This window comes from Maniola jurtina, chromosome 9 (assembly GCF_905333055.1).
Source record: "Maniola jurtina chromosome 9, ilManJurt1.1, whole genome shotgun sequence".
Lineage (NCBI taxonomy): Eukaryota > Metazoa > Arthropoda > Insecta > Lepidoptera > Nymphalidae > Maniola > Maniola jurtina.
The window spans coordinates 6662710-6680032 of NC_060037.1; the positions used below are offsets into that span (position 1 = coordinate 6662710).

Sequence of the window (17323 nt, forward strand, 5' to 3'; positions counted from 1 at the left end):
TTTTCTGCACCAGTGAGGGCAAAATTATTATAGTTTTTGTGTTTTTGTCCGCTATTTCTTAAGTATTACTTTCATAGTGACTATTCCACTCTCCGGATGTTCCTGAGTCTCAATTTTGCCCGTCATTATGGTCTGAAGGAAACGGTGACGGTACCGTCACGACTGAGAACATGCTTCAAATAACTGACCTTTCTGCTAGTGAGGAAACTCTTGGTTTGATCCTGAATCCACATCTGTCAAATAGCTAGGGGTGACGTGAAATCAAAGATACCTTGTCGTTTCCTAGCCTACCTAACCTAGTCCTTCTAGTTTATATCATACATTTGACGCCTGGCAATGTAGGGGAAGCCTCGAAGTTTTTTACTATTATTTCAAATATTATAATTGTTTGATTTGGGATCAACGTTCTACACCAAGTACCGAAATTTCGGGTCAAATTAATTTCGTCTACGCCCTAGATACTCGTAACATGCGAACAAACGGACAGACAGCAGAGTGAAATTAACAGGGCTACATTTTGCCCTTTGGGTACGTAATCCTAAAAATGAATGCATGTGGATGAATCAATCAATGAAGAGTGTCCTACCGTAGTAACGTATGGTATGGTGAAAAAAGCACTGGCAGCAAATGAACCGTGTGGTCTAGTGGTGAGGCGTTCCGGGCGTGATTTCTAGGCAGATTCAGGTTTGAATCCTGCCGGTTCCGCAATTTTTGATATGTATTTAAAGTAATTTAGAAATTTCCTTGAAGTGTGGGGAAAACACTATCATAAAAATTATAAATGGTGATAACTTGTGTTCATACCTATTTAGGTTTATCGCGTGGTTCTGATAGGATTGGCCATAGATGCTCAAATATTTTCTAGTCGTAAGTAACTACGGCGACGGCGGCGTTATAATAATGGTAATTATTTTGATTAAATAAATATGTTAAATTAAACAAAGACGATTTTTTATTTTTCAGTACAAATCGGCAATTTCATACTTTAACCCCTAATATGTAGTAACACTTCGCTTTCGATTTGAGTTGTTATTCCTACTGTATGATAGATAGGTATCTCTGCCCAGTGCCTCTTATTTTGTACTAGCTGATGCCCGCAGCTTCGCCCGCGTGGATTGGTCAGATCCCCTGCAGCATCAGGATTGAGGAGTTGGACTCCAAATTTTTTATGAAATAATGTCGCAAAGTTCCTCTATCGATTAAAAAAGAAATGACGCAAATCGGTTCAGAAATCTCGGAGATTTCGGTGTACATAGGTAGAAAAACACAACTCCCTTTTTGAAAGTCGGTTAAAAAAGTAGCCTATGTTACGCCCTGGTCCATCCTCTACTTGCCTGTGAAATTCCCGTCAAAATCAGTTCAGCCGTTCCAAAGATTAGCCTTTTCAAACAGACAGACCGACAGACAGACAGACAGACAGACAAAAATTTTAAAAACGTGTGATTCAGTTATGGTATCGTTCAAATAACCATATGAGCTTAATATGAGGTAGTTATTTCGAAATTACAGACAGACACTCCAATTTTATTTATTAGTATAGATTGCCAAGGCTTTCGATTGCAGTTCGCATTTCATTCGTTGATTATACCTACAATTATATCAGGAACTAGGTACTTTGTACCTACTTTAACTCGCAAACTGATAATAATTCAAGTAAATAGAAATAATGTAACTATCTATACATATTAAATCTATAGCAACTCGTAAATAACGTATAAATAAGTAGGTAGGTCTATTTTCTAGAACTTTTTGCTATTCAGCAAACGCTGGAAATCGAATACCTATCGGAATCGGAAGCCTAGGTATTTGATAGACGTTGAATTTGGTAACTCGGTACACTATGGAAGAGGTGGTAAAATGTGGACGTGGTATAAGATGTTACGTCATTCACGCCCTTGTACAGTAGGTACGCGCCATAAAATATATTACATCGAACTTTAAAAGTTTTTTTTTCAACACTTACATCTAGCATTACAGTATATAGGATTATAATGAAGGAAGCGTCTGACTCGCACTTGGCCGGTTTTTTTGGATCTGTTTATTATTGATGAGGACATATTATTTCCTATCTATACTAATAAATAAAATTGGAGTGTCGTTATTGTATATGTATGTTGTCGTTATAGTTGTCGTTATATAAACGTTATTTAAACGATACCATAACTGAATCACACGTTTTTTAAATTTTTGTCTGTCTGTCTGTCTGTCTGTCTGTCTGTCTGTCTGTCTGTCTGTTTGAAAAGGCTAATCTTCGGAACGGCTGAACCGATTTTGACGGGACTTTCACAGACAAGTAGAGGATTGACCAGGGAGTAACATAGGCTACTTTTTTAACCGACTTTCAAAAAGGGAGTTGTGTTTTTCGACCTATGTACACCGAAATCTCCGAGATTTCTGAACCGATTTGCGTCATTTCTTTTTTAATCGATAGAGGAACTTTGCGACATTGTTTCATAAAAAATTTGCATTCCAACTCCTCAATCCTGATGCTGCAGGGGATCTGACCAATCCACGCGGGCGAAGCTGCGGGCATCAGCTAGTATATAATAACAATGGATAATTTCACTCTATAAAAAATCCGAAAATTGATAGTAGGAACCTACTGTAAGAAGATTTTTCATTCAATTATTATTTTCAATTTGTTTGTATAAATTATGTATACGTAGGGCCGGTGCAAGTGTCTACTATAAATACCTATATCGACTTACATAATTACGCGAATTAACTAGTTCTGTCACGTTCTATATTTACCTAAGTACGTACAGAGTATTTTTCCCAAATACCAACGCCGTTGGTAAGCAAGCAAAGCGTCGTAACAGGGGGCGAGTCTTTAAGAATAACCACGGTTATTTCCATCAGACGCGCGCCTAACAAAATACCCTTCGAGTACGACAACATTGTTGTATGTTCGGTACTCGCAAGGGCTATAAATTAATATGGATAAAATTATAATTGCCTTGTAGACGTTGCTCTGCAGCGGGAACATGTCTCGGATTTAATATGTTACTCGCAGACAGTTCCGGTATCCTTCGTGTACTAATACCGTTATGTTATAATTATGTAAGGAATTACAGATGTGTTATTTACATTAACCTGCACCTACCAAGAGATATGTGTTTTTAAACGACTGCGGTAAAGCCAAAAGGAAGGGTTATGATTTTAGCAGTCTATGTATGTATGTACATATGTAGTATGTGTATGTTTGTATCCAGATTCTGTGTGTTCCACCGTAGCGCCTAAACTACTGGACCGATATTGATGAATGAGGTGTCAATCAATTCGTCGGAAAGATCCGGGTGATATAGGCTATATTTTATATAAAAAAATGACCTAACGGATATTACATGAAAAAAAGTGGAGGTCTCCAAATTTTTTCTTTGCTATTGTATCGAGTGGGGTGTCAAATGAAAGAGGAGAAAATTCGGAGTTCATAAATATAAATGTACTACAACATTAAAATATACCAACCGAGAGAAAAACAATTTTACTATAATATTTTAGTGTTTATTAAGACGACCGCAGTCAGGTTTTAGTGTTACAAGTGTAAATTAAAAATTTATAACATCCTCGACAAGTGAAGGTTACACTTTACAGTAATAACTAGAAAAGAGCTGATAACTTTCAAATGGCTGGACCAAATTTCCTGAATTATAGCTGAGAACACTCTCGATCAAGTCACCTTGCAAACAAAAAAACTAAATTAAAATAGGTTTATTAGTTTAGGAGCTACGATGCCACAGACAGATACACAGATACCTACATACGTCAAACTTATAACACCCCTCTTTTTGGGTCGAGGTTAAAAATAATAATAATAATCATCATCATCATTATCCACTGATAGACAACCACTGATGGGCATAGGTCTTGTAGAGACTTCCGCACGTCCAGATGCTCCCTGCGACTCGTTTGATGTCGTATGTCTACCTAGTGAGGGGTCTCCCAACGCTGCACTTTTCGGTGAGAGGTCACCATTCTAGCCCCTTGGCATCCCACAGTCTATCGATTTTTAAAACCATGTGCACTGCCCAATGCCATTTCAGCTTCGCAACCCGTTGCGCTATGTCGGTTACTCTGGTTACGGATCCCATTTCTAATTTGATCACGTAATGAATCTCAAAGAAAAGCTCTCCCCATCGCCCGTTGATTGACTCTGAGCTTTCTTATATCATAGTAACAATGTCTCGTACCTATTTAAAATAATATAATTGATTATGTATAATTTTTAAGACGAGTTAAAAAATAGTTTTACAAAGAAGCATTTAGCTATGTCTACCATGAATCGAGTTCTATATTTTTTGTCCAGTGTCTGGAAAATATGCAGTAAAGTCACACAAGCAGGTGTTTTGTGAGCTGTTTGTTATGCATAATGCATGATAGATCTGTATTTTAGATTTTTCTTACATTTCCGCAAGTGTACACTGAATCTTGTTTTTACAGGATTTATATCGTTCTTTTTATTTGATCGCGCAAATATTCAAAAAATCGAAGGGGTCCCTACCATAGTATTTTTAATATTACTTTCATTGATTTATTATTCGCATATTACCTTATTTTTAAAAAATGTTTACAAAATTAAAATTACAGAAATAACAAACAATAAAATAACAGAAACAAAAGAGAAATAAAATAACAGAAACAACATAAAACTAAAGTGACGGAAGAATTGGGAATACATTTGTTTATACACTATTTGGACGCTTTTTTAACGGACGCGGACGTTAAAAAAGCACTCGTGAAAATGAGGCCTTAGATAGACCAGTAAACATTAGGATTATTGTTGTAATGTCAACAATATTGTATGAGACGGAGTAAAAGTGGTCAGCGGGTATCTATTTAATGTACAAATTATACTTACGTGGAATGGTGCCAAGAATACTGGCTGTATTTCCGCGCTGGACAACCAGCCAGCTGGACAGCTGGATCCTTTGCACAAAAAATTAACCAGCCTTTCTACCACCAGATGAGACTATTAACCGCCTATTACCAGCGTTTTTTTTACCACTAAGACTATTAACTAAGGCCCCGGACCACGGCAAACGGAACGAAAATGTAACTTGGAAGTCCGTTTTGTTAATTTTTTTTAATTTAATGGAAAGTGAATTTCTCGGCTTTCCAGAATATTATTAAAGTTCACAACTCACATCTTCCAATCCTACTGATACTTAAGATAGCTAGCTGTACTGTTAACTCTCTGCATCTGCAAAAGCTTTTAAGAAGCTTTTTAAGAAGAGCTTTGGGAGGAAAAGGACGGGATATGTTAGACTGCTAGTACTTATTATCTAGAAGTGATCGTTCCCATATAAATTTTGTAGTATTTTCTAGGTAAGAGAGCCAGGGCTAGTGAATAAATAAAAAATTCCGGGGCTGACTTAGGGTTTGGTCCAGGATTTGGGCGGGTTCAGGCAGGGCAATTATTTGGTTCACATGGCCAGACTATATGGACCAATAAAATCTACATATTTGTAATGTATGGCAAAAAGTCAATATAGCATGTTCAATTCTTTGATTTCAAGTTTATTGAAATTGTCCACCAGCGAAAACTATCGGTAGATACCTAGTCATACTAAAATACCTTGCGTTCAACAGCTTGTAAGATACATTAATAGCTCACGGCGACGCTTGAGAATATAAATAAGAAGTTGTAAACAAATATTAAAGTAGCCTTAATAGCACAAACTCTACATTTGCGTATGCAGATTGCCTACCCACAATGAGCGGTGGTAGAGAAAAGTTGTCAGGTTGGTGTTGGCATGCAACAAGAATGCACCGCTGCAATCATTCGGGTATGACAGCGTGAGTTACTTGTCAAACTGGATCGTTCGGAACCTGTAGATAACAACATAAGTGGCACTTTCACTAGCGTCAGATGGTGAGCTAGCACTTCGTCTGTGCATATTTCCCTGTCATTTTTGCGCGTGCGTGAGGGCGCAAGCGCGGTCTCAATTGTTTTCGTCGTGTTTCGCAGGTTATTTCGGGCGCGTGCGGCGGCGCGGTGCAAGCCATTCGTGTACGTCCTACTATCCACCAACGTTACCACTACACCTTGATATTCGATCATCATATAAACCAGTTTATTAAATATTTTCCGACGAACAGGTGAAGATACCTCAAACAATTTCTAGTAGGCCACGGTTATAGTTGTATGAAAATCTAGGCTAGACACCTATCTGGTCTGTGGGGAAATTTTGTAGAATATTATTTTAGAATACGGTGGCAGATTTGCAGTCGGGTCAGACGATGATACTTAGTTAATTGACTGTCGCTTATGGACACACATATTTTTTTTTTTTTTACCGAAATCAAACCTGTTTAAAATGTATTGTGTTATATATGTTATGTATAATTATGGTTAAGAGTCTAACTTTTTACTAAGCTACTAAACTGATCGCGATCGATTTGCTGTTACCCGTTGAGGAATTCCATCTCCGCAACTATTTATCAAATAAATCTTCACCAAACTTACATGGCACCAATGTGTACACTGTGTACAGTACAATCTTTGTAAAGAAAAAAGAATTGTGAAAATCGGTTCAAATTTAACGAAATTATGGAGTAAAATCGGTAAAAAATTTGATCCCATATCGCGAAGAATCCCTAATTTTTTTTCGGGATAAAAAATACCCTATAATCATGTTGACCCGGTGTATCAGCTATCATTGTATCTTTCATTTATATCCAGACATAGACATGATCAAGCTAGATTCTTACGCAAAGAAAACGGGCTGTGTTTGTTTCTTAAGTTTTACAAAACGCCTAAAGTTTCTAAAACTTACGAAACCAACTTATATAAGTAAGTATTTAGAGCTAAACTGATAAATGAATATGCCCGCTCTTCGCGATGACACGAGCTAATTTAACTTAATTATTTTTATTGGACTTCTCAATTCATTTTATTAAGATGATGATCTCTACCTACACTGTTTTAATGTTTAGCAGGGTGTTGAGTTATGTTGAGTTAGTGCACCTAGCACCTATAGGCTATAAACCTAAGATGCAAACTTCATACATCAGGCGTAAAAAAGGCACGTAATGGAACTAACAAATAAAAACAAATTTTTAGTAAACGTCCAAACTAATTTAATACCATGAATGCGAAAGTATGGCTGTCCGTTTATTACCTTTTCATGGCTCATCCATTTAACCAATTTTGACGAAGGTAGGTAGGTAGGTACAGAGAAAGCTTGCATTTTGGAGACGGACATAAGCTATTTTTTATTCAAAAATTGAGCAAAGGCTTTTTAAAACTTAAATCCATGCGCACCAATCAGCCAGTTTAAAATAAAAAGAAATTATAAAAAATCTGTCTAATCTATTTTATCAAGAATGTCTCTTGCGGTAAAAAGATAGTCGCTATCGCAAAATAGCATATTTTATCAGTTGTCTCTTGTAATATAGCTATGTTTTTGTTTTTATCATGACAAATCAAATTCTACAATCTACAAGAATTATATAAAGCAGACTAGCTGATGCCTCCGATTTCTTTCGCACGAATTTAGTTTTGTAATACTCGTACGCGTACGTGTTTACAAAAATCCCGTCTAAATTGGTTAGCTTCTGGTTCGTGCATATTATTCTGCAGTCGAAGCATGAGCGTCACGCGTTGCAGTTTACCTAGTGTGCGTCCATGGATGTACCTAAGCTATATCATTGTGTGTCATACAATTTTTTGTACGAATTTAGTTTTGTACCTAATACTCGTACGTGTTTACAAAAATCCCGTCTAAATTGGTTAGCTTCTGGTTCGTGCATATTATTCTGCAGTCGAAGCATGAGCGTCACGCGTTGCAGTTTACCTAGTGTGCGTCCATGGATGTACCTAAGCTATATCATTGTGTGTCATACAGTTTTTTGTATTAGAACCACAAGTATGGACATAGGTCCTTATTCTACATGTACCTACGCTAAATAATAAGTATATTATTTATTGCATCCATGGGTGTGTAGGTACCATACAAAATGACATTTATTTTTTGTCTGCCGATTCAAAGTGCCGAGTCTACTCAGCAAGTGCAGTGTAGTATCAAGTTGGCCGCGACAAAAACAAAAAAATCAAATTACTTAAATTATAGTAGTTTTTAAAATAAATTGTTTTATTAAAGAAAAAACAATTTCACGGTATTTTTGGAAAATGTACGTATCCACTATCCACATAATAAAAAAATACCGTTTCCAAATTCCAATTAAAACCCACACTCAAAAAATATTTTTTTTAAGAAACAAGTTGTTACTTTCTTTTTGTTCTCATTTTTTTTTTTTGCAAAATAATAAGTTACAAGACGTACCTAAAGCTGAGAGTAGCGTGAAGTTGGTTCTTTTGTTCCCATCAAAGTTATTATTTGTCTTAGATTAAGAATCACCAGTTCTAGAGGAGCAATTTGTAAATTGTTTGTAAGAATAAGTAAGGTTGAGGATTAACGAGTGAAGTGCAGATTTGGTTCTTTGGTTCTTATCAAAGTTATTAACGGCCGTATTCACAATGAGATCTCTTAGTAACGTTTGTGAATACGGGTGTTAGTATTAGTCTTTGATTAAGAATTACTAATGATTATACAATTATACATATTATGAGAACAATCCTGAATCTAAGTTATTTGTAAGAATAAGCAAGGCTGAGAACTGACGAGTGTAGCGTCGAATTGGCGCAGGCTGCGATAAGGGTAGCAAAGCGGTTTGACGGCACTCGCTTCTTGGCAGTCAGTTGCGGCTTGCGCTGGGGCCGCTCCCGGCCGATGGCCTCGCGACCTATTTTCCCCGCCCCTTCGTAGGCCTGCCTCAGCCCTCTCTCATCCTTTATCAGCCTGATAATAACAAGTCTCCGTCCAAGCACCCAGACACACGGTCGATACCTCGTCTACGTAGTGAGTTGTACCTACATAGGTACACATAGTTAATAATAAAACACTAGGTCGTTCCGAAAATTTTAGTCCATGAATTAATTAGCTAACTCATTATTTTTCCTCCATTTATAACAAAGAGAAAGAGAAAGGAAAAGAAACAAAGGAAAAACCTTGGGCCATCTATTCATCCATTACTTTTTTTAGTATTTTTTCTACGTCAATGTGGAACTTTACTTCATTATAATTTAATATAATAAGTCAATGGCTGCGCGTGAAGCATACGCGATACGGTAGCTAGAACTAGCTCTATATAGCTAAACACTTTTTAGCTATAACTACACATGCGTCCAAAACTCACAGTCTATAGCTTAAGGACACAGTCTAAGGCCCCATGTTATTATTTTTATTGTTTCACTATTAAAAATGGTCCTTGGAAGAAAATGGTAAATCTTGCATGCCGAAAAAAAATCTTCGTGGTAGAAAAGACTTCTGATGAGGCAATTGATGAATACAGGCGATTGTTTTTGGACCTTCCGTACGATTCTTCTTACTGCTTTGAAAGAAGTTTTAGCCAAATTAATGAATTTATAGAGGCGGCGGAGTATGAATGAATAAAAACGAGAAAAAACGTACAGTTTTCCATTTAAATAGTATTTTTTTTTGGATTTAGTACTAACAAGTTTTGAAAAAACCTACGTGTATATTTTTAGTTTGAAGTTTCTTCTCTGTTAATCTAAAAATTACTTGGTCTATCATTTTTTAACCGACTTCCAAAAAAGGAGGAGGTTCTCAATTGGTCGGAATCTTTTTTTTTTATAAAATAATAATCAGACGAACAATCCACTGACCTCTTAAAATCAGGTATACTTACCTTCTGGACCTCCGATTCCCTATCTGTTTACGAAGCAACTTGATTTTCGCCACTTTGGCGATGATAACAGCAGGGAGCGTCATGTGAGCGAACTCAGAAGTAAATGTTAGTGATGAGACATAATATGTCAACCTGAACCTAGTTTCAATACGAAGACTGTTTGATAAAATTAAGCAATTTTAATTCCTGGTAGGTAGATTCCTGAGGCGCTACAAATCAGCACAAAAAAAACTGTCAATTTGTATGGCACACCTCTTCCAGCGTACCTATGTCCATTGCAGTGTGCAAAATCAGAAACAAGTGTACCCATCATAAATCGCAAAGAATTTGTTCGCGGTGACGTCATGATGAATAGTGCATTGTTGCGAGGACCCCGATGTTTTGTTTATGAGACTCCTCGTGTAGAACATTCGACATTATTTAAATAGGACCTGTATTTTTGATGTAAGAATTTGGGTAAATGATATAAATAAACGAATGACCAGTTGACCTTTGACAGAGTGCAAATAAACGAGTCCGTGAAATCTGATAACATTATAATTATCTCGGAGGTATCTGGATATTTGAGCTTCGAGTGGGATCGATAAAGGTGCGAGGCGCGTCGGTTGGAATTGCGGCAGGATTGAAGTAGTCTCGGAGACGACCTCAACATATTTTCAGAGGGATTGAAAAAAGAAAATAGTATGTATGAGTAACAAATGAGTAAGAACTTTATGATGCCCACCACTTCATCCGTGTGGATTTAGGTTTTTCAAATTTCCGTGGGAGCTCTCTGAGTATCTGGGATGTCAAATGAAAATATGTCAGTCTCCGGGTTGCAAGCTTTCATTAACAGGGCTCTCTCCGTCACTCGTTTCATACAATTGTAGTTCCAATTTCATTTGAATATCAAGCAACCAAAGTTCATTAAATTTTGCAGACATATTTTTGAAACTAATATCTGTGTCTGCGGTGTTTTAGATTTTTCTAAAAATATGTAGTTTTAAAATTACTGGGGCTCAAAGATTTGTATGAAAATTTTTAAGACCGCGTAACTTTGAAACCGAATATTTTAACAGAAATCTAGAAAACCACAGACATAGATATTAGTTTCTAGAATATGTCTGCAAAATTTCATGGACTTTAGTTGCTTAATATTCAAATGAAATTGGAACTACGATTGTATGAAACGAGTGACGGAGAGAGCCCTGTTAAAAAATCGATCAACTGCGAGTCGGACTCGCACACAGAGGTGATAAATAAATCTTTATGGTGGTATTCGTAAAGATTCAGGAAAATCTGTTTAGACGTTTGAAGATCATCAGCTTTTTTTTAGTTGGTATCTTTTTGGCAGCCACAAAATATTACTACTTAACAGGTCAATACATATTTCCATCCGTCCGTCCGTCCGTCCATCCGTCTGTCTATCCGTACCTACTTCCCATTGACCTAGAATCATGAAATTTGGCAGGTAGGTAGGTCTTATAGCACAAGTACCTAAGGGAATAAATTCGAAAACCGCGAATTTGTGATTACATCATTAAAAAAAATGTGTTTCAATTTTCAAAGTAAGCGGGGTCTCATATAAAAGAGCTTTACCTGTACATTCTAAAACAGATTTTGATTTATCGTGCAAAATGTTGGAAAAATACCCGAGTACGGAACCCTCGGTGCGCGAGTCTGACTCGCACTTGGCCGGTTTTTTATATAAGTATTCAATCCAGTGGAAATGTTCGTTTGGTCTCTCAGGCTGTAACGGGCGTGTGGACTGTAACAAGTGCGGATAGAGTTTTGGGACGGAGGCTATGGTGTCTGTGTCGTCCCTTGGGCGTCGCAGCCGGGCGGCGGCGGTCGGCGGGCGGCGCGGGCCGACGGCTTCGTCTGCCGGCAGGCGCGCCGCGTTCGACGACCTGCCGTCTCAAGGCCGCTCTTACACGTGCCACCGGCCGCTTCCTGCCGCCATAACAAACCTCTCCCCTCCCCACCACCCCGTCTTCCTATACCCGGAGACACCAAAATGTTCCTAATAATCCCTGATTCTGGGTATTCGCTTCCTAAGGATTCGTCGAGGCTTATTTACATGCAATAGGCGGCTAAATAAGGTATAAGATTTACCTACCTAGTTTTTTAGAATTTATTCTTCGATACCTGTTTCGGATCAAAATTGTACGCTTTGAGTCTTTTTATTTATGTTGATTTTATTGGAATTAAAGCTGATCTTGTATATCTATATTGATACATATGTGGGTATAATTTCTGATATCCAATACTGGTTTTGTTCAATGCAATGCAGTCATAACTGCCCATATTACAAATGTGAAAGTGTGTTTGTTTGTTGCTTTGTCCTTCCATCACGCCGCGACGGAGCAACGGATTGACCTAATTTTTGTATAGATATAGACATAGTTACAAACATAAAGAAGAATAGAGGCTAATTTTATATTTCGGAAAATCAAAAAGTTCGCACGGGATTTTAAAAATTTCGTAGGTAGGTACCTAAGATGACGCAGACATCATCTAGTGCTAAATAAGCACAACTTGTGCTGAACAGTAGGGATGAATTTATATACCTTAGTACTTACCTATTGCCCAAGAAGGTGTCGCAGTTTTCTTGTAGATATCCCTCTATACTTGAGCCAACCACACCAAATTAATTTCTTCCCATTTCCAAAGCCCATTTATAGTCTGTAGTGGATATCTCTTGAAAGTCCTCCTTGGTCCTATTATAGCTACCTACGTTTAGAATTCTATACATCCTTAGAAATTCCGAGTAGAACCCTGGACTTGGGAAGTATTACACTCTATCTGCCTCATGTCTTACAGAAATCAAACTCAAAGCTGTTTAGCCCATTACGGCAAAGCCAAAAGAGTAATGTATGTATGTATGTTTGTCTAAAGATTCGGTGTGTTCCACCGTAACACCTAAACTACTGGACCGATTTTGATAAATAAGGTGTCAATTGATTCGTTTTAAAGGTCTGGGTGGCATGGGCTATATTTTATACGAAAAAATTGACCTAAAGGATGTTACATTAAAAAAATTGGGGATTTCCGATTTTTTTTTTGAGTATTGAGTGGGATGTCAAACAAAATTAAATTGCAGTCCTATTAGGTAGATATAACTACATACCTACTACATAAGGACATCGAACTTGAATCTTGCAAAAAATATTGTACAACAGGTAGGTAGGTATATTCATATACAGGTTTCTAGATTCATGTGATTCTTCAAAACATATTTTAGGAAGCTGGTTCTAGACAGCGTCCTTGTCTCGTTCTGGTTAAAGTCTATGGTCATCGTTTACTGTTACAAAACCATTTTCAATTTCATTGCCATTACAGAGCCGTGATAGCTGGGGGGTCGAGGGTTCCATCCCGGGCACGAATCTTTAACTCTTCGGAGTTAAGTATTTTATTTATTTATTTAAGCATCTTTATTGCGGAATTCAATATAACAAAGAATAAAAGTGCTCTTAAAACAAAAGGCAACCTTATCAGGTCAGTGATCTCTTCCAAGGTAACCCTGCATACTTAAGGACTTATATAGAACTGTAAGACGGAAGAAGAGATTTAAGAAATAATTAAATATCACTTGCTTTAGCGGTGAAGGAAAACATCGAAACCTGCATGCCTATAAGAGTTCTCCATAATTTTCTCAAAGGAGTGTGAAGTCATCCAATCCGCACTTGGCTAACGAAGTGGATGGAGTATGGCCAAACCCATGTCATTCTGAGAGGAGCCGTGCTAGTAGTGAATCGGCCTGATCATCATGATGATGAATTTCATTAGAGCCGGAATGAATGATGGTCGGTTACATTATGTCGTTTTTAGGGTTCCGTACCTCAAAAGGAAAAACGGAACCCTTATAGGATCACTTTTTTGTCTGTCTGTCTGTCTGTCCGTGCGTCCGTCCGTCCGTTCGTCGTGCCTTCAAGGGTATAAATAAAACCTATAGGGTACGTCCCGTTGACCTAGAATTATGAAATTTGGCAGGTAGGTAGGTCTTATAGCACAAGTACAGGAATAAATCCGAAAACCGTGAATTTGTCTTTACATCACAGAAAAAAAAATCGTTTCAATTTTCAAAGTAAGATAACTATACCAAGTGAGGTATCATATGAATGGGCTTTGTCTGTATTTTCTAAAACAGATTTTTATTTATTTTTATGTATAATAGTTTTTGAGTTATCGAGCAAAATGTTGGAAAAAATAACCGAGTACGGAACCCTCAGCGTGCGAGTCTGACTCGCACTTGGCCATGAAACATAATATTTGCGGTGATTTAAAGTTTTAATTACAGTTTAACTACCTAATACCTATTGTGTTGGGAAAGTTTTACGTAGAGGCTGTTTAGTAGAGTGGTATGTTTATTAAGTAACATTTACTTATTCCTTATCCCGCATGCGATCACGCAAAAAATTTGTTTATAGGTACGCATAAATTCATAACGCGACTGCAATAACATTTTGTACCTCTACATATTTCATAGTTTCCCTCCTATTAAAATTGCTGTTGTCAAAATTAAGAACTTGCTATAGTTTTTGCAATTCACGAAGTCGAGTGAGCTTTACTCGTGGTTGAACGTGTATATGTACATTGCTGTAGTGTGCGTGTCTGACGGAGCGGTCAGTTGCGACCGAGCCGTCGCCACGGTCACTTGTGCTTGTTGTTTCCACGACGCTTATTACCACGAAGTACTGTCAGCATGTCAAAACGCAAAGTTGTTCATAGCGAGGTAAGGCATTTTTTATTTTGAATCGTTTTTTGATGAATTTTGAAATAGTTAATTTATATTTTGATCTGTCAGAAATAATAGACAGTAGAAGCCATTTTTCAAGAAAAGGTTTTTTGGCATGCAATAATTTTATAAGTGTTTTGGATATTTAATCGTATGTTTTATTATTTGTAGGGACGAGCAATTATCGCTAAAGTCTTTCACTTTCTTCAAGAAGAATATAATTTTATGAAAGTGAATAACAGTGACAAATGTGATTTAAGTCCTTTGGCTAATGTACTTAAACGTACTGCGGAAGCAACTGGCGTCTCTGAGCGCACTGTAACTAGAATATTGAAAGAAGAAAAGGAGTTGCCGTCACCTTCCTCCAAGTTCACTTCACCCATGAAAAAACGACGTAAGAGAGACAGCAAATTCATGTTGGACAATATGCATAGAGAAGTAATTCGAACTACTATACAAAATTTTCACATTTCACACAAACAAGTACCAACTTTAGCAAAACTTCAGTCAGTTTTGAGAGAAAAAATTGGTTTTGACGGATGTTTGAGCACTTTACGCTCTTTGCTCATAGAAATGGGCTACAAATGGAAAAAAATTGATAACAACCGCAAATCATTACAAGAAAGGCACGAAATACAATTATGGCGTTTTAATTTTTTGAAAAAAATTAATCAATATCGTTCAGAAGGCCGTCATATCGTATATACCGATGAAACGTATGTGCTTACTTCTCATGTACGACAAAACACCTGGTGTCTAAAAAGCAAAGATCCAACAAAAAAAGACACGTCTTTTTCAAAGAAGTTGAGTACGGGCAGCCGTTTCATTATAGTACATGCAGGCAACAGTAGTGGTTTTATTAAAGATGCTTCTTTAGTATACAAAGCGGCATCCACAACTGGAGATTATCACTCCAACATGAATTTTGACAATTATGTCAAGTGGCTTAATGAAAAGCTTCTGCCAAATATTCCAGAAAAGTCAGTTATTGTGATGGATAACGCATCTTATCACAACACCCGAAGCAGTAAAATACCTACATCAAATTCTTGTAAGAGTGACATGAAAAAGTGGCTGATGGAAAACAATATTCCGTTTGATGAACGGTCGCGCAATATAGAACTGTATGATTTAATTAAAAAAAATAAAGAGCGTTTTGTAACGTATAAAATTGACGAGATAATAAAAAGCAAGGGTTGCGAAATATTGCGATTGCCTCCCTATCATCCCGAGTTAAACGCGATAGAAAATATCTGGGGTATTTTAAAAAATCGCATTGCCTCTAAAAACATAGCACAAAACATGACTGAAGTACAAAATTTAATTTTTGAGGGCTTGAACAGCATTGACAGCAACACTTGGCTCAATACCTGCAATCATGTAGAAAAAATTGAAAAAGAATACATGAAGTACTTTGATTCTGACTTTGAATTTGTTATTAATGTAGGTGAATCAAGTGACAGCGGTACTGATGAGTTTGAAAGTAATAGTGATAGTTTAAACGAAGATGATTGATTATCGAATTAAATTAACCTAGACAGTAATTTTGTGATTTTATTATTTTTATTATTTGCAACAAAAAATATTGTACAATAAATTATAGGATTTTTTTTTCATTTTTTTTATGCTAACCGTACCCGCTTTCTATCTCACGCACACTGTTACAAATATACAGATACGTGCTTACCACAAGTAAATCCCGCTCGACTTCGTGAATTGCAAGAACTGTAATTTTTCTTTTGTTTACAAATATGGTAACTTTCGAAAACACGATTTATATAATTTGCTTCTATACGTTTTAGAGAACTATTTAAGAAGGTATTTGCTTAAAGAGATAGCTCAATGAAAACATAATTAAAAAGGAAGATAAATAAAATTACATACATTCGTTTGATAACGGATGTTTGTTAAATATTCATCGTACCTACCTAGTCAGTGAAATAGTCATAACAAGGATAATTTTGTTAACCTTTGCTTCATTGAAAACCTATGTTGAAAACGGTGCAAAATAAACTTATTTTCTAACATTTAGGCTTTTCCGATTAATGTGGCATTTTCATTAATTCATTTATATAAAAATAATCATCTTGAAGCATATAGCAGGTATGTTTTATAACCTTAATAAAAAACAAGAAATACCTATATAAAAAATACTCTTATTTTAAAATATTCTTTAACTGGTTTATTACTTTTTTAACTTAACTTGATCTTACGCAGGAAACGAAAGAAACGTAACACAATCAAACATATTTAAAAAATAAGAATCAAAAATATTACATACACCTAACCTAAACGATTCATTCCGAACACACTTCAGCAACATATGGTGGACGGTGGTATACATCTTCATTTACTCCACATATGGAGCAATTGGTCTCCCAATTGCTCCATATGTGGAGTAAATGTGATTTCATTTTAAATAAAAAAAAACAAAGTTAGTTGGAATGTGTCCAAAACTAAGCCTAAAAGGTGTAATTAGTTCTGATTGATTTGTTTTGTACTTATCAAAACAACAAAACCTCCAAGGTTGGAACTGCATCGTCCTGTACCAGATGCCCTTCTCTCTGGATCGCTCATCAAAATACTCGTTCCAGAAAGTTAAGCATATCAAGCGAAAACTTATTATGAGTTCGTTATACATGTTCCCAATAATCAGAGCTGTCGAACGGTTATCGCAGTGTAATTGTCATTGTGACCTGTCTGCGCGATAAAGTGACTAGCATCGGCGTACTAAGAAACATTTCGCAGCTATATTATCATCATCATCGTCATCAACCTATTGCCGGCCCACTACTGAGCACGGGTTTCCTGTCAGAATAAGTTCGCCATGCTGGCCCATTGCAGATGGCACACCTTTGAGAACGAGAACTCTCAAACACCGAAATAAATATTTTA

At 36.7% G+C, this 17323-nt stretch overlaps 2 protein-coding genes across 2 annotated transcripts in view; one reads left to right on the forward strand and one right to left on the reverse strand.

The window, feature by feature from the left end:
• LOC123868465 overlaps window positions 1-17323 on the reverse strand; it is a 40034-nt gene that overhangs the window by 17989 nt on the left and 4722 nt on the right. The gene's annotated exons all lie outside the window — the stretch shown is intronic.
• On the forward strand, window positions 2095-16040 carry LOC123868024. Its single transcript, XM_045910352.1, has 4 exons — window positions 2095-2109; window positions 2964-2965; window positions 14229-14425; window positions 14600-16040. Exons 3-4 carry the CDS (start codon window positions 14396-14398, stop codon window positions 15941-15943), a joined length of 1374 nt encoding a protein of 457 aa, XP_045766308.1. The 5' UTR covers window positions 2095-2109; window positions 2964-2965; window positions 14229-14395; the 3' UTR covers window positions 15944-16040.